This window comes from Anarrhichthys ocellatus, unplaced genomic scaffold (assembly GCF_004355925.1).
Source record: "Anarrhichthys ocellatus isolate YVR2014 unplaced genomic scaffold, GSC_Weel_1.0 scaffold30, whole genome shotgun sequence".
Classification (NCBI taxonomy): Eukaryota; Metazoa; Chordata; class Actinopteri; order Perciformes; family Anarhichadidae; genus Anarrhichthys; species Anarrhichthys ocellatus.
In genome coordinates, this window is record NW_022280060.1 from 3,120,188 (window position 1) to 3,137,815 (window position 17,628).

Here is a 17,628-nt window from a genome sequence, read left to right on the forward strand (position 1 = left end):
TGAGGTGTCTGTCACGAGTCTACATTGTTGGACTACAACCAGTTCTACCAGACCACCCACTCGGTTTGGTGTTGCAGCCACTAGCTTCCAACCTCATTTCTTCAGTCTAGGCTGAAGGTCTTTTAGTCATGTGAAATACAGCACATCCATTCTCATCGCACTTCCAAGTTGAGTAACTTCTCCCTCTGCTGTTTGGAAAGGTTTCAGGGCACCAGAACAGAAGTCCGAGTGCAAAAGTTCAGTGTTTGTAGTACTGAAGAGAATCATGGCCTCTTGGTGGTTTCATTATTATTCCATTTAAGTCAGAGAGAAACGTCCTGTTATATAATCAGTTTGCAAGAAAACTCATCTTGTACACTATTGACTATTAACCACAAATGAAAATGTAAGTTGTCGATCAAGTCTTCACATCTTTGCGGCACGATCATTTTATTATCAAACCATTCAATGGTGGCAGAGCATCCCCAAATCTAAATGGAGCCACGTCCAATGTAAACGCTGCATTTTCATACGTCAAAAAAAGGTCTAATGGAAGAAATTGAAATTTAATTGTTGCTTCAAAGTGTCATGACAGTTCATATGCTTTAGTTTAGTTTGTGTGTTTAATGTGAGCCCCTGACATTGAATTCTAAATTAATATTTTGGCAATTTAAAATAAGAGTCGGGGAGCATTTGTTTCAGTAGCACCACTGCAAAAAGATGAAAAATCTTTTATTTATGGAGTCAATTTCACCCTGTGAGCACGGCCTTAAATGAACCAAACAGCAGGACTTCACTAAATATAACACTTTTATGAAAAACTACACAAAGAAACACATTTGAGTTACAGAAAACATAGGCTGAAACATAATACATTAAATTGTAAGATTTAGATTTTATAACAGATCTTAATCAATAGTTTGTGAACAGCTCCTGGGACATATTTATTACCATTATCCAACAATCACACAAATCAAATACAAAAAAAGCACTGATTGAAATAAACTAATAAACTAACAAGCATGGATAACAATGTGAAAGAATTTACTTTTAAAAAACATTTTACTCATCGGAAAAAGAATGACGTCAAAAAGGAGCCTTAAGCGATGAAGAACTGACTTGCAACAAAGGCAAATTTAACGAGAATGGAAAACATCCACAATGCTTCAGACAAACTGGGATACAGAGAGAAGACTTGAGGTTAGGTCCATTGATCCAGGTGTCTAGAAAACATCTTAATCCACAACACAGAGCTCCGACGTGACTTTCCACTACAGGCCCACCTGCATATAAAACACATTCTTGGCAAGCAGTTGTGTTAGACTAACAAGGTAGGTTGGACTGAATGATAAATACAAGGCAGGAGATCACTACATCACGCACACAAACAAAAACAACTAAAAAAGGGAGAAGCAATGAGAAAAACAAATGTCTCCATCAAAAAATTTATTGGAATTGTGTCAAAAACAAACAAAAAAATCCTGGTTTTAAAAAAATTTACAAAACAAGATGGACGCATCCTTCCCGAAACAGTCCCACTATCGTCTTCAGGCAGACATCAGTAGCGTCGGCCAAAAGCTCCACCCTGCAGCCCGCTGCCCTGCAGCAGCTGGTTCTGCCTGTTGAGAGCTCCAGACAGGGACTGAGATGTTCCTGTGTTTATGTAGCTTCCACGGCTGGTGGACAAAAACACAGACGCACAATGATCGATACTGTTCTACCATAATATAATGTACAAAAAAAAAAAAAAAGGGGGGGGATAACATGAAAAAAGAGGCGTAAATATTCACTTCTCACCTTGCTATTCCTCCACGTGCTATGTGGCTCTGGCCTGGGATGGCCCCGTCTCTACCTGCAACAAAAAAGCAAAACATAAGACGTGGAATAGCTGTGAGTCTATATTGCCATTACGTGCTAAAAACTCTATAGTTTCAAGGCACGTGGCACCATCACCCCTCAGCTTGCTACTATAGTTATGCCATCTTCTACTCCCATCCTCAGAGGGCTAAAAGCTACTTCGAAATGTACATCATGGTATCACGAAAAACCGTCAATACACAATTAAAGACAAGTATGCATACTTTGCCATGTTCTGTCTCCATCTATTTTTCGACTAGAGTCCCAGTCTCGACCTCCTTCCCTAAGAAAAAAAAAACATTTAAATTTTTCTTCCCTCCAGGAAAAATGTCAGCACTGGACACTATCTCGGTGTTTATGTGGCTCGAGCTGAAGCCAGTCTCACCTGGTGTTGACGCGTTTGTCATAGCCTCCACTCCAGGACTCCCGGCCTTCTCTGCCATGTCTTTCTGACCTGTCTGAGAAGTGCTGAAAGAAAAAGGACACGAGACAATTCATTCATTCTGTGTCCCTGCACAGCTGCTACACTTTTACTGAAAACATTCATCCATTGTTACTCTGTGAGGTCACTCATGACCATTCAGTTACATGTTCAATTCTCCCCATCAAGGATTTATGCTTTTACTGTAGTACGTGCATGAGTTGCATCCTAACTTTAGTGAGACGCGGGTCAACGCTTCTTACCTGCCCGTCTCTGTCTGCAGCGACGCTGCGAGTGGTGTCTCGCCTGTCAATCAGCAGGTCGTCTTGGTACCGGCCCCGGTCTCTGTGGTCAATGTCCTGATAACGTTCCTGACGACCGAAGTCAGAGCGGCTGTAACGGTCATCGAGGGCCACGCGCTTCTCAGGCCAGTCGTCTTTCCTAAAAGAGGAGCAGGCAACGACATCGAGCATGAAGTTCATCCACCGAGCTGCTCTTTATCCACCCGATATCTACACCATGCATTCAGAAGTACTGAAGCTCTCACCCTTATTCCCGCTAATATCTTGTGATTTCATGATTCTGTCATTATTTACCTGCCATCAATATCATAGGGCCTCTTAACAGGGCGGCGGTCCTGTTCATAGCGCAGCTGCTCCTGCTGCCGCCGCAGCTCATCGCGCTCCCTGAGGATCCTTTCCTGCTCGCGCCGCCTCTCGTACTCTATGCGTAGCCTTTCCCGCTCCAAGAACTGACGCTCCAAGCGGTCCGCGTCGAGGCGCTGCTTCTCAGCCTGGGAGTCAAACCATTCATGAACACGGTGAGATTATCAAAAATGGAACTCGTGAGAAAGTAAAACTGACGAGGAGAAAATTGACTTGATATATGGGAGCAAGATGAACATATATTTCTATTACTGTAATCAACAGGCGTTGCAAGATTTGCACCAGATAAAAATGTAATGTAGGAAATGTGGGTGACAGGTGACTAACAGTACCTCCAGCCAGCTCCTCTTCCGGATCAAGTGTTTCCTCTCCTCTTTCTCTCGGAACAGACGGATTCGCTCGCGCTCACGGTCCGGACGGTTGTCGCCGCCGCGAGTGTCGCGGGTGTCCCGGTCGCCCCGGTCGCTGAAAGAAGATGGCAAAGATCGATCTCTCAGCACCACATGTACAGTTTTGGGAGTATATGTTGTAAATATAGGTCAACAGTGTTAAATCATATTGTACAAAACCGCTGCAAAAAGCATTTCTTCAGCCTTCAGCAAGAACATTTTAGAGAATGATCCTTACGTGAACCTGCGTCTCTCCACCTCTCTGATCTCTCTCTCTCGTTGTCTCTGTCTCTCGCGCTCCCTCTGCTCCTTGATCTGGTCAAACGACAAGATTTCTTTCTTCTCCTTACTGGGTGACTTGCGGTCCCGACTTTTTGAGCTCTGGAGACAATGAAAGAAAAGGTAAAATAGCGACCTTGTACGCTGGCATATGAATGACCAGGGTGCATCTCAGTAACATCTTGTGAGGAAGAAGCTTTCGTTTACTTACTCGTTCCTTGCTTTTGGTTTTCACGCTGATGACGGGCTCTCCTTTGGATTTGTCCATAACTACGGTCCTCTCATTCCGCCCTGTCAAACAAACACAATTGATATGGTCAAGAAAATAGGAAGATGTGTTAAACGAGTGACTTTTATTCAGTGTTTCATTTTTTCTTCATACAAGCTGGAAATGATCCCACATTTCTCACCTTTGCCATCTTTTCCGTCTCCCTCAGCCTTCTCATCCTTTCCATCAGATCTACAGAAAACATGAACAGTTGAGCCAGCGCAGTATCAACCAACATTTTAGAACAACAGTTTAGTTAATGGTTTACTTTTCTCCCACATAGTTGATAGCTTATCCACACTGAGGAGCTCCAACTACTGTGGATGTAGGTTACTACTGGGGCATGTCGTACTATAAATGTTTGCGCCCGTCGTACTTAAAAGCACACCGGACCAAAATACCGAGCTGACGGGGCTTTTTTTTTTTTTTTTTTAGGAAGAGACTCCTCTCAGAGATGCAGCAGCTTGTGAGCGGTCTTACTTGGAGTCAGACGACGGTCTCCTGTCACTGCCAGGCTTCTTGGGGTCGTTCTTGTCGGCTGGCTTCTTCCCCACGGGCTCATTCTTAGCCTGACATGTTTAAACAGGAACGTGCTTATTCACAAAAGCTGAATGAACAGATTTCATTTCACACTGATCATACCATACAATGAAAATTAACAATGACACCTCTTTGGTAGGCATCCGATTACGTGTGCTCTTTAACTTAATTCATTTCTGTATTCTAATCTTTAAACAAAATGATATCAAATGTAACAATCGCCTTGTTACCGGACCTACTATTACCCACTCATGTCTCTACTTAGTACAGGCTTCACAACAGACTTCAAGGATTACATTTACAAACTCATTGCCAGGTGCTTTAGTTCAAACTAAAAAAAATGTAGTTCTGCATAAAAAAAAAAAAAATGCTAAGATTGACTCAGATCGAGAGGGTGATTCTCTGGGCGGGACCACTGCTGACACTCACCTGCTCCACAGAGATCATCCTGCCATGCAGCTCCGTCCTGTGAAGGTGGCTGATACACTTGGTGGCCTCCTCTGTTGAAGACATGGTGACAAAACCATAGCAGCGAGCCCCGGGGCTCTTGGCGTTGGTCACCACCTTCGCTCCAACCACCTGCAGGAAAATGGAGAGATAGAGGAGACGCAAGGACACAAAAAAAAAAAAAAAAGGCAGAGATGGCCAGAGAATAGGAGAAAAAATATATATTAAGTCCTCAATTTTAGATCAAACACGGGTGATCTGTAAATTTGAGGCCTTTTGACGACGGTGTGGGTCTGCATAGACTAACCTTGCCATATTTGCTGAAGAGGGTCTTCAGATCAGTCGCTCTAGTAGTGGAAGAAAGACCACTGACCCACAGATTCCTGCTACTGCTTGCTGCAGCACTTCCAGCGGCTACAAACAATAAATTAATGAGCATATATCCAATGAATATGAAGACAAGAACAGGGGAAAAAACTTCATCCACTCACCTTTTTCATCTTTTGACTCAGTCGTGCCATCTTTCTCCTCAGCGCTAGAGACAAAGAAATAAAAGCAATAAACATACAGCAGTGAAATACCTGGTATCTCTCCTCATACAGATGTATATACTATGTGTTTTATGGTATATAATATATAACTGACAGTGACATCACGTACCATAGTGCAGTGATTTAACAGTGAGTAAATGGAACTATACCATATGGCAATCAGAATACTGGGTAATAAAGTGGGATAGGTGAGTGTAAAGAATGACAAATGAAAACAAAGACAAATGCACAGAACGTTTTTACCTCCAAAGAGCATCCAAATTTTGCTAGCACAAAGGAGCCAATGCAACAGAGATAGCCATTTTGGTTTCTAGTAGACAGAAAGCAACAAACCTCTTTTTCTGATCATCGCCCTCTACAGAAGAGGACTCTTTCACTGTGGAGGCTGAGTCCGCAGCAGCTTTCTCTTCTGTCTTCTCATCCTCCTCACCCTTCTTAGACCCCATTTCTGAATCAACAGTTTCACCCACAGCGCCTTGTTCGCTTACACTAACGGCCTGCGAGCTTTCGTTTTCAGTGTCAAATGTCTCTTCTGGGGCATTCGGGGCGTCCCCAACCTCTTTGGTGGGAGTCTCAACAACATCCATGGCGCTCTCCGCATCTCCAGAGGCGGCGTTCTCGGACTTGGCACCGGTGTCGGACGCATTGTCTTCCCCTCCGGCGGTGGCAGCGCGCTCTTCTTCAGGGTTCGTCTCGAGGCTCTGCTGGTGATCTTCGTTAAGTGGCTCAGATAAACAAGAGCCGGCTACTTTGTCATTTTCTACGGATTTAACAGGAATAGAATGGCACAGAGTTTAATCACTTCTGAAACACAGCAATGGTTAACGAGGAACTGGCAAGCCCTGGATTAGGAACGTCATGACCACTGGCCTGTGCTCTTAGAACTATGTATTAAAACGATGAAGTAGGCCCTAACGAGAGACTGGAAGAGAACCCGAAGGCTGGAAGACAACTAAGCAACTAATGCGACTAACACTTGGGCTCAATTTTTCAAGTCGAACCACTTCACTGTGTTCACCTGATCCAAAGCAGACAAAGAGTTCAATGCTGAAGAGAGCCACAAGATCAGCAGAGCAGCAGCAGCAGCAGCAGATTCTTGCTGCAGTCCGCCTTCTTTCAGCCTTTCACTTTCCCCAGTGTCCATTCGTGATGATGACAAGAACATTGGCCCAAGTCCAGCAATTTCATGTCCAGCTGATTTCCGAGTCAGAGTCTTTAAAAAGCTGTAAACAGTTGATGAGTCTTGATGGATCTTCAGTGTCTTGATCTTCATGTGGCAACCTGGAAACACTGCAATCACCTGCAACAGCTCACACGTCCCTGACCATGAAATATAATTGCTGTCAATGTGCATCAAAATTGTTAACCACCGTTATTTTACTACTGCAAGATAACATAACTTAATCGACATTCTTAACCAGGGACATTATTAATTGTGGTTAACCAAATTTCAACACAAAGCCAGCAATTCCCTTCGGGCTTCCAGTCTCTCCTTCCTGGTTGAAACTAAACTACGTGTTTGCATTCCAAGCTCAACACTGTAAAAAGATGCATCCACCTTTTTCCAAACAATTTTCTACAGTACCTGTTACTTCTTGCACGTCATCTGCATCGGGATCCTGAGCCTAAAAGAAAAGACTTAATGAATGTGACAGTTTGTGACAGCGTGCATTACCGTATAGCTTCACAAGCTTTACATACGTGAGAAATATGTGTGAGGTAACATACCATATCGATTGATGAGCATGTCATATGTTCAGTCTTATCTAACATCTCAGACTCATCCTTCTGTGAAAACAGATACAAATGCAGTCACGTTAAAAAATTGGCATTTAGACAAAGATAAGAGATCAAAATTAGTAGACACATTTGTAGTCGAATTTCTCACCTCTGGGCCTCTTGCTTCATCTTCTGACTCGACGGTCTTGTTGTCATGTTCATTCAACAGCGCGTCATCGTCATGTTGTTCATTCAAAAGCGGGTCTTCGTCATGTACTTCTTTCAACAGCGCATCTTCGTCAGAGTGAGAATTCACGGCTTCCTCGTCGTCCTCGGCTGGTATCCCGTTGTCGTTCTCCGTGTCATCCAGAACGTTCATGTCGAGGATGTCCATTTCCTGCATGTTCTCGTGGTAATCCTGAGGCTCTTCCTGAATAAGAAAGGAGGACATTTGCTGAAGACACTCACAAAACAATTCAACAGCGATTAAGAACTTCGCAGTTGTTAAGGAGGGCGATGCAAAAGCATCATTACAGAAGTGCTTAAGACATGTGAAAATAAGTGAAGCAATCTCACCAGTCCATAGTGAGAGTCCTCCTCGATAGCACTGTCCTCTGGTTCATCATTCTCTTGCCTTGCATCTAGAGTAAATACATTTAGTTTAGACCGAGTGCTCATGTGGGCATCTTACAGGTATCAAAGAAAACGATTTGTGTGTGTCTGTGAGATTTTCAGGTGATGGACAATCATAAGGCAATCCAATACAACCGACACCTCCTACATTTATGCATCTAAAAATGTTCTGTAACTGTGTTTGTTACAGAATAAGACAAGCCTCCCATAGTACTAATACTCCTCACTCTAACGTGCCCAAGGAATTGCACACTGTACATTTTAGCAAATGGAAAATAAATACAGTGAAACATATTTTATTCAACTCATTTGACAGTATAATTCACTTATGGTGAGAGATCACTGGGGAAGTTCACATTAAGATATACTTAACATGTTATTCAGGAAACTCACAATCAAAATGGACTTTCACACATATTCAGGTTACACATCAGAAAAGCTCAGAAATAAAAAAAAATAAAAGAATACTACATTATAAAGGTTGAATTGTTCAGTTTATCTTCAAACTGTTTTAGAGAGTTATTATGGTCATTTTAGAGGCTGTATTTTCAGCTTGATGCCTTTTATTTGCATTGCATTAATAACTAATAGATGTCATCCACTCTACATCCATAATCACCATAAAGTTGAATCGGCTCCAAAAAAAACCCACTCCATGAAGATGTAACGTTACCTAATAAAATTACCATAACCTGCACACCTCAACTACTGATTACGTTACCGAGCAACTTTAATGGAAAGTGACCAGACCACATAGGTGATCATCGTCAGGTGACAGTCTCTCAGACACTATAATGTTTTCTGTAGTTTCTTAAATCAAGACCGTGAATGAAACACCTCGAGTAACTTAAGGTTAAGGCTACCATGTGCGATTTGAGAAACGGATGACTTTCTAGTAAATGTTTGCATTTACAGAAACGAATGGGACAGACCGTCGGATAGTACAGACATGTGCAGTGTAGGTTAAACGGTGTCCACTTAACGTATTATGGAAACTTTACCTTTGGAAGTCCGTTTCGGTGTAACATTAGATTTCTTTGGGTTGGACTCCAGAGCGACGGTAATCTCATCCGGATTTCCACCCTCTTCCTCGATTGCCTGTTTAATCACAGAGATGCGAACACTTCAACACACAGAAGCATTTTATTTTACAAAAATCAAATATGTAAATAGACACGAGATGATAGTTCGTTAGCTAGCTGTTTGGAGCAATTGTAAGCTAACGGTTAACGCTAGCTAGCACACAGTCAGGCCTCGTAAGCTAAGCTAACGTTAGCTTTAGCGTTGACTACGTTCAAGAAGCCACAAAATACAGGCCTCGATAGTAACGTTAAGTTACTTGGGTCAGTCAAATCCAGTGCCTAGTTGTTTTTTTTAACAAGTGAGCAGATAAACGACCTTCTTGAGGCGCTCGGACAGCACGCTCTTCACGCCCGTGATGTCCAGGTTTCGTTTCTTCAGCTCGGCCTTCAGGTCGATCACTCTCAGCTCCGACAGTTTGCGGACCTCTGCGCCCTCCGGAACGTTCACGTCTGCGGATGGGTCAGCCATCGTTTTTGCCTGTGAGGATATCTCTTCAGGTTTTTAAACAATCCTTTTTCAATGCACTTTATTTACTGATGCTGCACTTTACGAATGGGAGCAGCTAGCTTGCAAAAATACTGCAAAATGGAGGCCGCGGTGAAGCCAGTCGATTGACGTTACGCGCATGCGCAGTACGGTTGTAGTGCAGAGACAAGCACAGGATAAATCACACATACAGCGATGTCAACTAACAGGTGTACGAATGCACATGAGATGTAATACAAGTTACAAAAAACGGAAGCATACAACAGTGTATACAATTCATCTTAAACGGATATGTTTTTATTTCTTCCTTCTTACAAATAGAGCCCATATTTTTTTCAATGCATCGTAATGTATCAAATTCTTGAAAAGAAATATGCATAAAACGTTACAAAAATGGTTGTGTTGGTGTAATGATTTAATCATTGGTTACATAATGCTCAGTGAGAATGAAAATTGTACATGTCACTGAATTTGTAATTCGTGTCATTTATTTGGCTGTGGGGCAGGCTTTTGCTGGCAACAAGTGCTTGAGGGGCATCAAATTCACAGTCAGTCTCCTCTGGAATGTTGGCACTTCTGGATGAAGTTGCCGAGTCAATCGTGGAGGATTCTCTGCCAGATTGTGCAGGATATGACCATGCATTTGAGGCTGAACCAACAGAGGAGGAGCTCTCAGGAATGTTGAAGGAGTCGAGGCTGAAGGATGAGGAGGCAGAGCGGGCGTGAGGCGGTCGGGGCTCATGCAGGTTGAGTTTGGAGACCAGTGGTTTACCAACTGTCACTGGTTTCCTTTCCTGTACCTCGTCATCCATGTTGGAATAGGTGTAATGAAGGCAGATGGTGAATGTGAGCTCCCTCTATAAAGACAGTGAAGAGCAAGAATGTGTTTTTTTTTTAGCTTTATATAAAAAATATTAAAAGGCTTGGCTCTGAGTTCCAAATTTTTCCATAAAAGTATGAAATATTGCTTGAAATAGGAAAATGAGGGCATAAACATATATAAGGTTTCTGCTGGGGCATAAAAAAGAGAAGTTATTATGAAAACAATAAGTGTCTGACCCTGAGTCTCTGCAGGCATCGGATTCGTGTGTAGAGACTTGGGACTTCTGGTGAAGGAAGATTTTCTTTGATCAATAATAAACTGCCGGCTTCGAGCAGAGTCTCCTGGTTACTCTTCTTCAAATCAATATCCACATCCTGCCAAAGTAAGACAGATAAAGGTCAATACAGTACTTTTGTTTTTGTGTGTGTGCTTCAAGTATCCATGTGTTACGTCCACTGATTTTATCTCCGCCCTCTTGTTGGAAGAGAGCTGTCTCAGGTCAGCCACACCCCTTTCTCAGTGCCTGGATCACTTACACCTGATCACACCTGGACCTCATTCAACAATCATTGGAGCTGCATATTTACTTCCAAATTCAATGTTTCTGTCCCTTTTTGGCCTTTGAGCTGGAGCTGCTGCTCTGTGGTGGAGGGTAACTGGTGAAATGTTGCATTCTATGTAGCAGCATCTTGACACAGCTCTGCTCTTTTATATGTTTTTTTTTGTCTTTGAGACCCTGACGCCTTATTTGCTTTCTTCTCTTAATCATCTTTATGAAAAAAACGGCACTTATTGTTACACTAAAGTGCTTCGGTAGTCTTTTTCTCACTATCATTCCCTTTAATTCAAAGGTTGGGTAAACTTTGTTTCTCCTTGTGTTCCTCTAAACATCAAGTTCAGGTTGTAACATGACAGATTAATTCCCACTTTAAATATATTGTATTTTGAAACACAGATCGCATGCATGATGAGTCAGTGCAGGCAAAAACGAATGTTTTTTTTGAAATCTCAATGTCTAATGTCTGCTTACAAACCTGAGGGAAGTCGGTAAGCTGAGCACAGCAGGAAACTATTTCTTGGGGCTTCTCAAGTATCCGACTGTAGATGACCATGATGTTGGAGAACTCTGCAGCAAATCCAAGCTGAACCTTCACTCCACAGTCAAACTGCAGACAAAGGCTCTTTGGTAGGACTACAAAGAGACATTTAAATCACACCATGAGACAATACTTTTGATTTCAACAAACATTAAATTATCTACAAACATGACAATCATTCTTGTAATATTTAATAATTCACGCTAATGTTTGTGAAACAAGTACCGTGAGCGATAGCCCACTGCAGGTTTCGAGCTGAATGGGAAGCAGAACATTCAGCGGTTTGTATCTGGTCGGTGAGGGAACGTCGTTCTGACAGATTACTGCGTAGCTCCAGAGCCTGTCTCCCTCGAGTGATCTCACAGCGCCCCATGTCTGATAGGAGAACATTACGACATACAACAAGCATCAGTTAGTGCTGTTTAGGAGCTTAAACCCAAAGAGGGTTGTTGCAACAGGTGTGGTCCATCACCTGCCGATGCTGTAACATGACATGTGGCCAGAGCTGCTACATTCTTAAAATGTTTAACCCCAAAGACAGTAGAACTTTGTGAATGTTTGCTGCCAAGTATTCCTCCATTATACATTTTATCACACAGAAATAGTAACACCAGTTCAAACTGCAACAGTTTAAAATGGTTTAAAGTATTTCTCCGGTTAAAGAAAATGTTCCTCCCACATTCTTGTGTGCCAGACAAAACATGGAACTGTGTTTATTTGCTGCCATAGCAGAAAAGTGTGGGACTGATGACAGTGATGTCTCTGCTCCATGTTGGTGTGTCAGTAAACCGGGTCATGGAGCCAACGTGGACCACAATAGGTCTTTCTCACAGCACACATTTGGACCCGTCGTTGTGGTGTTAATCATAACACTAACGATGGCTCTGTACTGTTCTGGTGAGAGCCAGCACACACCAAACCAAGAACCTAAAATCAAAGCAGTGGTCAATAATTTGATTATTTACACCTGTGCTTTTCCTACTGTGACGGGTCAAAATATCTTCTGTGAGAAAGGCCTATACCAGAGCCTTCAAGAGGGAAACACATCGGACTATACAGGTACAGGTGTGTCATGATCTCCACACAGTCAAGCGAGCACACAAGCAATATAAATGTAAAAAGAAAATTCACATGAAGGAGCTGCATGAAAGCCACATGCTGCAGCATAATGTGACCTAATGACTACATGATAGGATCATCTCAAACATTTAAATGTAAGGCATAATCATACTTTCCATGCAACATGGATATCTCCTAGCACGCCCAGAGATCTCATACTTCACGCGCCTGCTCCACATACCTTCACCCACTCTGTCTAGCATGACCGTGACCTTCTCATCTTCACAGACTCGCCGCTTGAGGAAGCTTATGAAGATGCCATTTGCCACGTCTTCCCTCTTCACCTCGTACGCTTCAGCGTCTACGCATCTAAACACACAGCACGCCACACATGAGTGACACCTTTTAGCCTAAATCAGAGAGACTAGTTCAGACATGTCTGCAACACTGGAGGAGGTGAATCAGCAAACTTACGTGGCATATCCAAACACTATATTTGCCGTGACCTTGAGCAGTCCTGGTTGTACAATGACGTCATCATATAGGTTTCTGAAAAGGAATTCATGAGAGGCATAAATATTTAGGGCAGGTGATCTAACCTCAACATGATATTAAAAAAAAGCTGGTACATCAACTCGATAATAGAAAAGAAAATTCATACCTTTTGCGGCACATGTCTAGCAGCAATACGTTCAGTCCAGTCTGTTTCTCCTGCATCCGGGTAAGTATATTCTGTACACACAAACAGTGCTCCGATGTGTAGGAGGCTGGCGCATCTATGGGAACCATGAAACTGTTGCCGTAATTCTCATAACCATGACCAGCAAAGTATAGCAAGCCTGCGGAAGGAGTAACAAATATGTGTTATCGAATTTGATGAAGTGTGTTGTCTCTTAGCTTAAGTTGGCATGGACACTTGGTCAGATTCTTAGTCTTTTTAGCTTATTGTTGGTAAAAAAGTATGTTTTAAATAAGCATGTAGTTAGTTCTACACTATATTTTATATTGTAAAAAAAAAAAGCTTTATGTAGAAAAACAGTGGTACTGTACATCTCTTTAAATTCTTTATTATGTAGGGGTAGAGCAGGTGTTTAGCCTATGTTGTAGACTTTAAAAGTAGAGACACACATATGATTCACGTTTTGAACACAGTGAACATATTGTCCAGATGGACAAGAGACCAACCATAGACTCCCTTGTCAAGCAGCAAGAGGAACTCTGTAACAGCGCTGTGCATCTCTTGCCAGTTGAGGTCGAGCAGGGAAACCACCTTGAAGTCCATTTGTCTGAGTAGGTTGGTCAACTCGTGGACGTCAGCGATGGGAGCACACAGCTGAGTGTGGTAGAGGTAGTTCATATTGCCAATCAGGAGAGCGACTTTGTCTGTGGCTGTGGAGGGGAAGATAAGGCATCATGAAAGAGCTGTAAAACTCAGAAAAAAATCATGTCAGCCACAGGTACTGTATTGTGATTGCACTGTGTTTATTTGTTTGCACAAAACTCGCCATAGAAATGCTTGACTGATGGGGGCGGGTTGACCATCTGTTGTAGCTGATGTAATCCTGGTCCGCAGGTCGACCTATGGACTTCCTTTGAGTCTGTCAACACCAATATAAAAAGGTGTAAATAAAAATGTAAAAAATGTTTTTGTCTCGTTTTAATTTCTACAGTGCTTAGTAACAACACAAACTGTACACATTGCTTTCTGTTGATCAGATGAGTCCACAATGAGTAAAACAGCATGATTTCAACACACACACACACACACACACACACACACACTCCCACACCCACACAACCTACAAATGCCAGCAAGCAGATTAGCTGCTTTGACACAGAAAGCCTTTCACTGATGTACTTACAAAAACAGGAATCAAAGTCGTATTGATGTACTCTAGTGATGCGGAAAAGAATAAAAAGGAACTAAAATTCTGGTCTAGTTCCTCTATTTCTTTCTATATACTATCAGAATAGAAAGAATACCTAGACCACGATCAACTTCTACCCAGGATGCCTCAGTGATGGAACTGGGGCCTGCATAAAAGTGCAAAAGAGGAAGTTATTCACTGCACAGTACTCGTGTTTTATTGAGCGTATAAATGTGCAATGTCCGACTTAATGCTGGTCTATCTTTTTCTCACCGACGGTGATCGTCGCTGTGTCACTCCAGGCCTCATGATACAAATTGAACATCTTGCACCTGTACTGTCCTCTGTGTGCTGTGGTCACACATGGGATCTACAGGGAATAAAAGAAGATATGGAGACCAAATTTGAGGATTAGTTAAATGTGTTTTGATTATAAAGTCTTGACACCTGCATTAGTTTGGTCTTACGTATCTCATATATGTCATACTTACGTACAAATATACCTTGATTTTTGTTTATATTATCCCTTTATATATCTATTGACTTGGTTTTTGGCCTTAGAAAAGTATTAAACCACAAAAAAAAAGGTTTTCTGAAATCATTGTTCTACACAGTCGGTAAGCAGTTCACAGCAGTGAATACACCGACTTACCTTGAGGGAATGTGTCTTGTGTTGTGTCATGGGCACCATGTTGTGGTACCACTCGTACTGCACAGGCGGGTTGGCCTCTGCACTGCACTCCAGGACCAGAGAGTCGCCCTCAGACACTGCTTGGGACTGAGGCTGACGAATGATATGCAGCCCACTCACTGACCCTGGAAACAGACTGCTGCTGCAGCCTGAGATGACAAGATTTACTAGGATGTTACGTCACATGGGATGAAATAAAAACAAGGGAAACAGGGAGACGAGAAGGAGGAGAGGAGGAGTACCTGGACTAGGACCTGCAGTCGGGACAAAGCGAACATGAGCCCACTGGGAGAAGATAAAGGTCTCTCCGTGGTGGACTCGACAGATATAGTGACCCTGGTGGGCCGGTAGTGAAGGACGCAGAACCAGCTCTGGTGTATTCCCTGTCTCATCCAAAATCTAAAACAAGCAAATCATCGATCACCACATGATATCACACGCGATAAACTAATCACCACATTATTATCCATATGATGTGAAGGTGGCACATTTAGCCGAAAAGTAACATAAATTGAGAACGCGCCACATTACTTGGGGTTTGACCTGAAATCCCATTGTTATAATTCAAATAATAAAACAAGGTTTGACTGACCTCCTCTTTGCCTCTGAACCACTGGTAGCTGAGTCCAGGGGGACCGGAGGCTCTGCAGGTCAATACCACCCTGCCCCCCACTGTGGACTGCTGGGCCTGTGGCTGCACTGTGATCTGGATCAGCTCTGCCACTACCACACACACACAACCACCCAGAAACACAGAAAATATATTTGTATTTAGATGTGGGGCATCACAGTGTAGCTACACATTTTATCAGCATCTAAATAAACTGAGCCATCACTAATGTGCCACTGTGGTGAATAGGGGTGCTGCAGCAATGGACACAGTATAAGAGAAACAGGGCAGACGGGACCAGTGCCCCAGTAATAATAAGTCTGGACCCCCTCTGGCCTCATAACTACGGCAAACATTTTTGCATATTTTTTACCCCACTTTATCCCTAGAAAAGGGGAAATTGTAATTATTCATAGCAGTGATAAAATGTACGTAAGAACTTAATGAGTATCATTGCGTTTATTGTTATATGTGTGTTCTTAGTCTTTTGGAGAACCAAACCTATGGGGTGATAAATGGACTGCATTTATATTGGAAGGTGCAACATGTTCCTCAGCAACGCTAAATATTCACAGCCCCAAATGGTCTAGAACCACCACTGTTTCACACACAAACACACAGCCTGTACACCTGGATTATGAACATTTGTTTAAGAAAACGTTTCACATTTGACAGACAAATACCAACAACTTAGACCATTTAGTTGAGCAGATTTACTAGTTTAGATCAAGGGATGGAAGTCTAAGCAAAGAATAATGTGGCACCCTGTTTGGAAACCAACCCAACATTATTTCAGATCCCTTGATTTTTACACTTAAAGTGGTATTTCCTAAAAAAAGGTTGTTTTTTCCACATTTGCATATGGCACCCCCCTCCCCCCCTGACAGTTCTTCCTCACATGTGCTGGTAAGGTACTGCGCAGCTTCCTGGTGGTCCATCTTCCTCAGGCAGTGCAGTAGGAAGTCCAGGGAGCAGGAACGGTCAGCAAGCCAAGCCAGGAGTGTGCGTCCTGGGCTGCCTGCAGTGCTCAGCACCTGCAGTGAGCAGCTGGTCAGCTCGCTCTCACTACACAGAGGGGGTACAATGGGCAGTGTTAGTCTGCTGGGGAGAGTTCAATGGGCCCAAACATGTTGTTTTTTTTGCAGGAATGTGCAGTATGATGGAGGGACAAACCTGTTTATCACACATGTCATACATCAAAGATAATCCCTATACTACAGGATGAAGTGTAAATGTTAATAAATTAAAGTGTGGAAATAATTTAATATTGTGTGGAGCGCGTCTATTAAGTGATGCCTTCGATGTCTCACCTGCAGCGGAATTGCGGCTGCTCGGACACAGCGGTGGCCAGCTGCCTCCATCCGCAGGTGGCGTTGTCCAACATCTTTGACAGCCTGTCCAGGACTTGTTCACCCAGACTACCGACGCTCATGTTCCACTCCTCCATCTTCGTATCGTGTATTCGTGTCTCCACAAACAAACCGAGAGCTCTACCGGACGAACAGGGACATCTAAGTGCAAATGTAGGCGCTGGAAGTGGTACACCACAAAACTACAAGTTGTAAACACAGGCTCGGGTTTAATAAAATAAATCCGCCCGTTAACGGTAACGTACGCACGCGACAGGAGATAGTAATCGCATTCAGGAAATAATCCAGGTAACAGCGAAAATGAAACGACGGACTGTGTTCAGACGTAATTAAACATCGCGACGTTATTATCTGCGCAGCCACTTCGCTTCCGCAATTAACAAACAGACATTTAACAAAGTCGTGAAGAAAACTTACCGACTTTACAAACAAGTAAACAGACCGTTGATCAAATATGAAGAGAAAGATCAACGAGTGCCTTTAACAGAGCTGCGCGGTGCACGTTTTCACCCCATCAGTGTTCTTCCAGTCTTGCTCCCCAGACGATTTGATTCTCATTTCGGTTCCTCATTTCTACCGTGGCCGGAGAGTCACGTCATCTCCGTTCAATACAGTAGACCGAACTGTAAAAAGTTGGGTAAAGTTGGAAAGAGATTCACAGATTCGGACTTCCCGGATCAATAACTTACTTCATTGGCATGCAGCGTAGTGTGACCAAACTCACTTCATCTATATATGGGCTCCTCTTGGTTATTCTACGCTTACTGTATAAAAAAAGAATATTTTGCATAAT

General features: G+C 42.8%; 2 protein-coding genes across 4 annotated transcripts; both read right to left on the bottom strand.

Moving 5' to 3' along the window:
• Positions 1 to 480: 480 nt before the first annotated feature.
• On the bottom strand, positions 481 to 9,438 carry safb (scaffold attachment factor B). The gene is made up of 21 exons (XM_031864113.1): positions 9,147 to 9,438; positions 8,750 to 8,846; positions 7,692 to 7,756; positions 7,285 to 7,545; positions 7,125 to 7,184; positions 6,982 to 7,021; positions 5,730 to 6,156; positions 5,337 to 5,380; positions 5,153 to 5,259; positions 4,828 to 4,977; positions 4,339 to 4,427; positions 4,001 to 4,050; positions 3,802 to 3,881; positions 3,550 to 3,692; positions 3,255 to 3,387; positions 2,854 to 3,050; positions 2,521 to 2,698; positions 2,222 to 2,304; positions 2,061 to 2,119; positions 1,777 to 1,831; positions 481 to 1,655 (listed from the first exon to the last, which is right to left on the bottom strand). Exons 1-21 carry the CDS (start codon positions 9,297 to 9,299, stop codon positions 1,538 to 1,540), a joined length of 2,589 nt encoding a protein of 862 aa, XP_031719973.1. The 5' UTR covers positions 9,300 to 9,438; the 3' UTR covers positions 481 to 1,537.
• A 163-nt stretch (positions 9,439 to 9,601) lies between these two features.
• On the bottom strand, positions 9,602 to 17,419 carry malt2 (MALT paracaspase 2). Of its 3 annotated transcripts, XM_031864115.1 has the most exons (17): positions 17,253 to 17,419; positions 16,776 to 16,955; positions 16,364 to 16,530; positions 15,448 to 15,578; positions 15,098 to 15,254; positions 14,817 to 15,022; positions 14,438 to 14,534; positions 14,280 to 14,330; positions 13,802 to 13,894; positions 13,482 to 13,685; positions 12,958 to 13,135; positions 12,771 to 12,845; positions 12,538 to 12,665; positions 11,463 to 11,612; positions 11,175 to 11,332; positions 10,377 to 10,514; positions 9,602 to 10,174 (listed from the first exon to the last, which is right to left on the bottom strand). In XM_031864115.1, the coding sequence occupies exons 2-17, from the start codon at positions 16,910 to 16,912 to the stop codon at positions 9,755 to 9,757; spliced, it is 2,490 nt and encodes an 829-aa protein (XP_031719975.1). In that variant the 5' UTR covers positions 16,913 to 16,955; positions 17,253 to 17,419; the 3' UTR covers positions 9,602 to 9,754. The 3 variants fall into 3 exon arrangements, with proteins under 3 accessions (XP_031719975.1, XP_031719974.1, XP_031719976.1); XM_031864114.1 differs by having other exon boundaries at positions 16,776 to 17,419; XM_031864116.1 differs by having other exon boundaries at positions 9,604 to 10,174; positions 14,817 to 15,004; positions 16,776 to 17,419.
• Between the last annotated feature and the right edge of the window lie 209 nt (positions 17,420 to 17,628).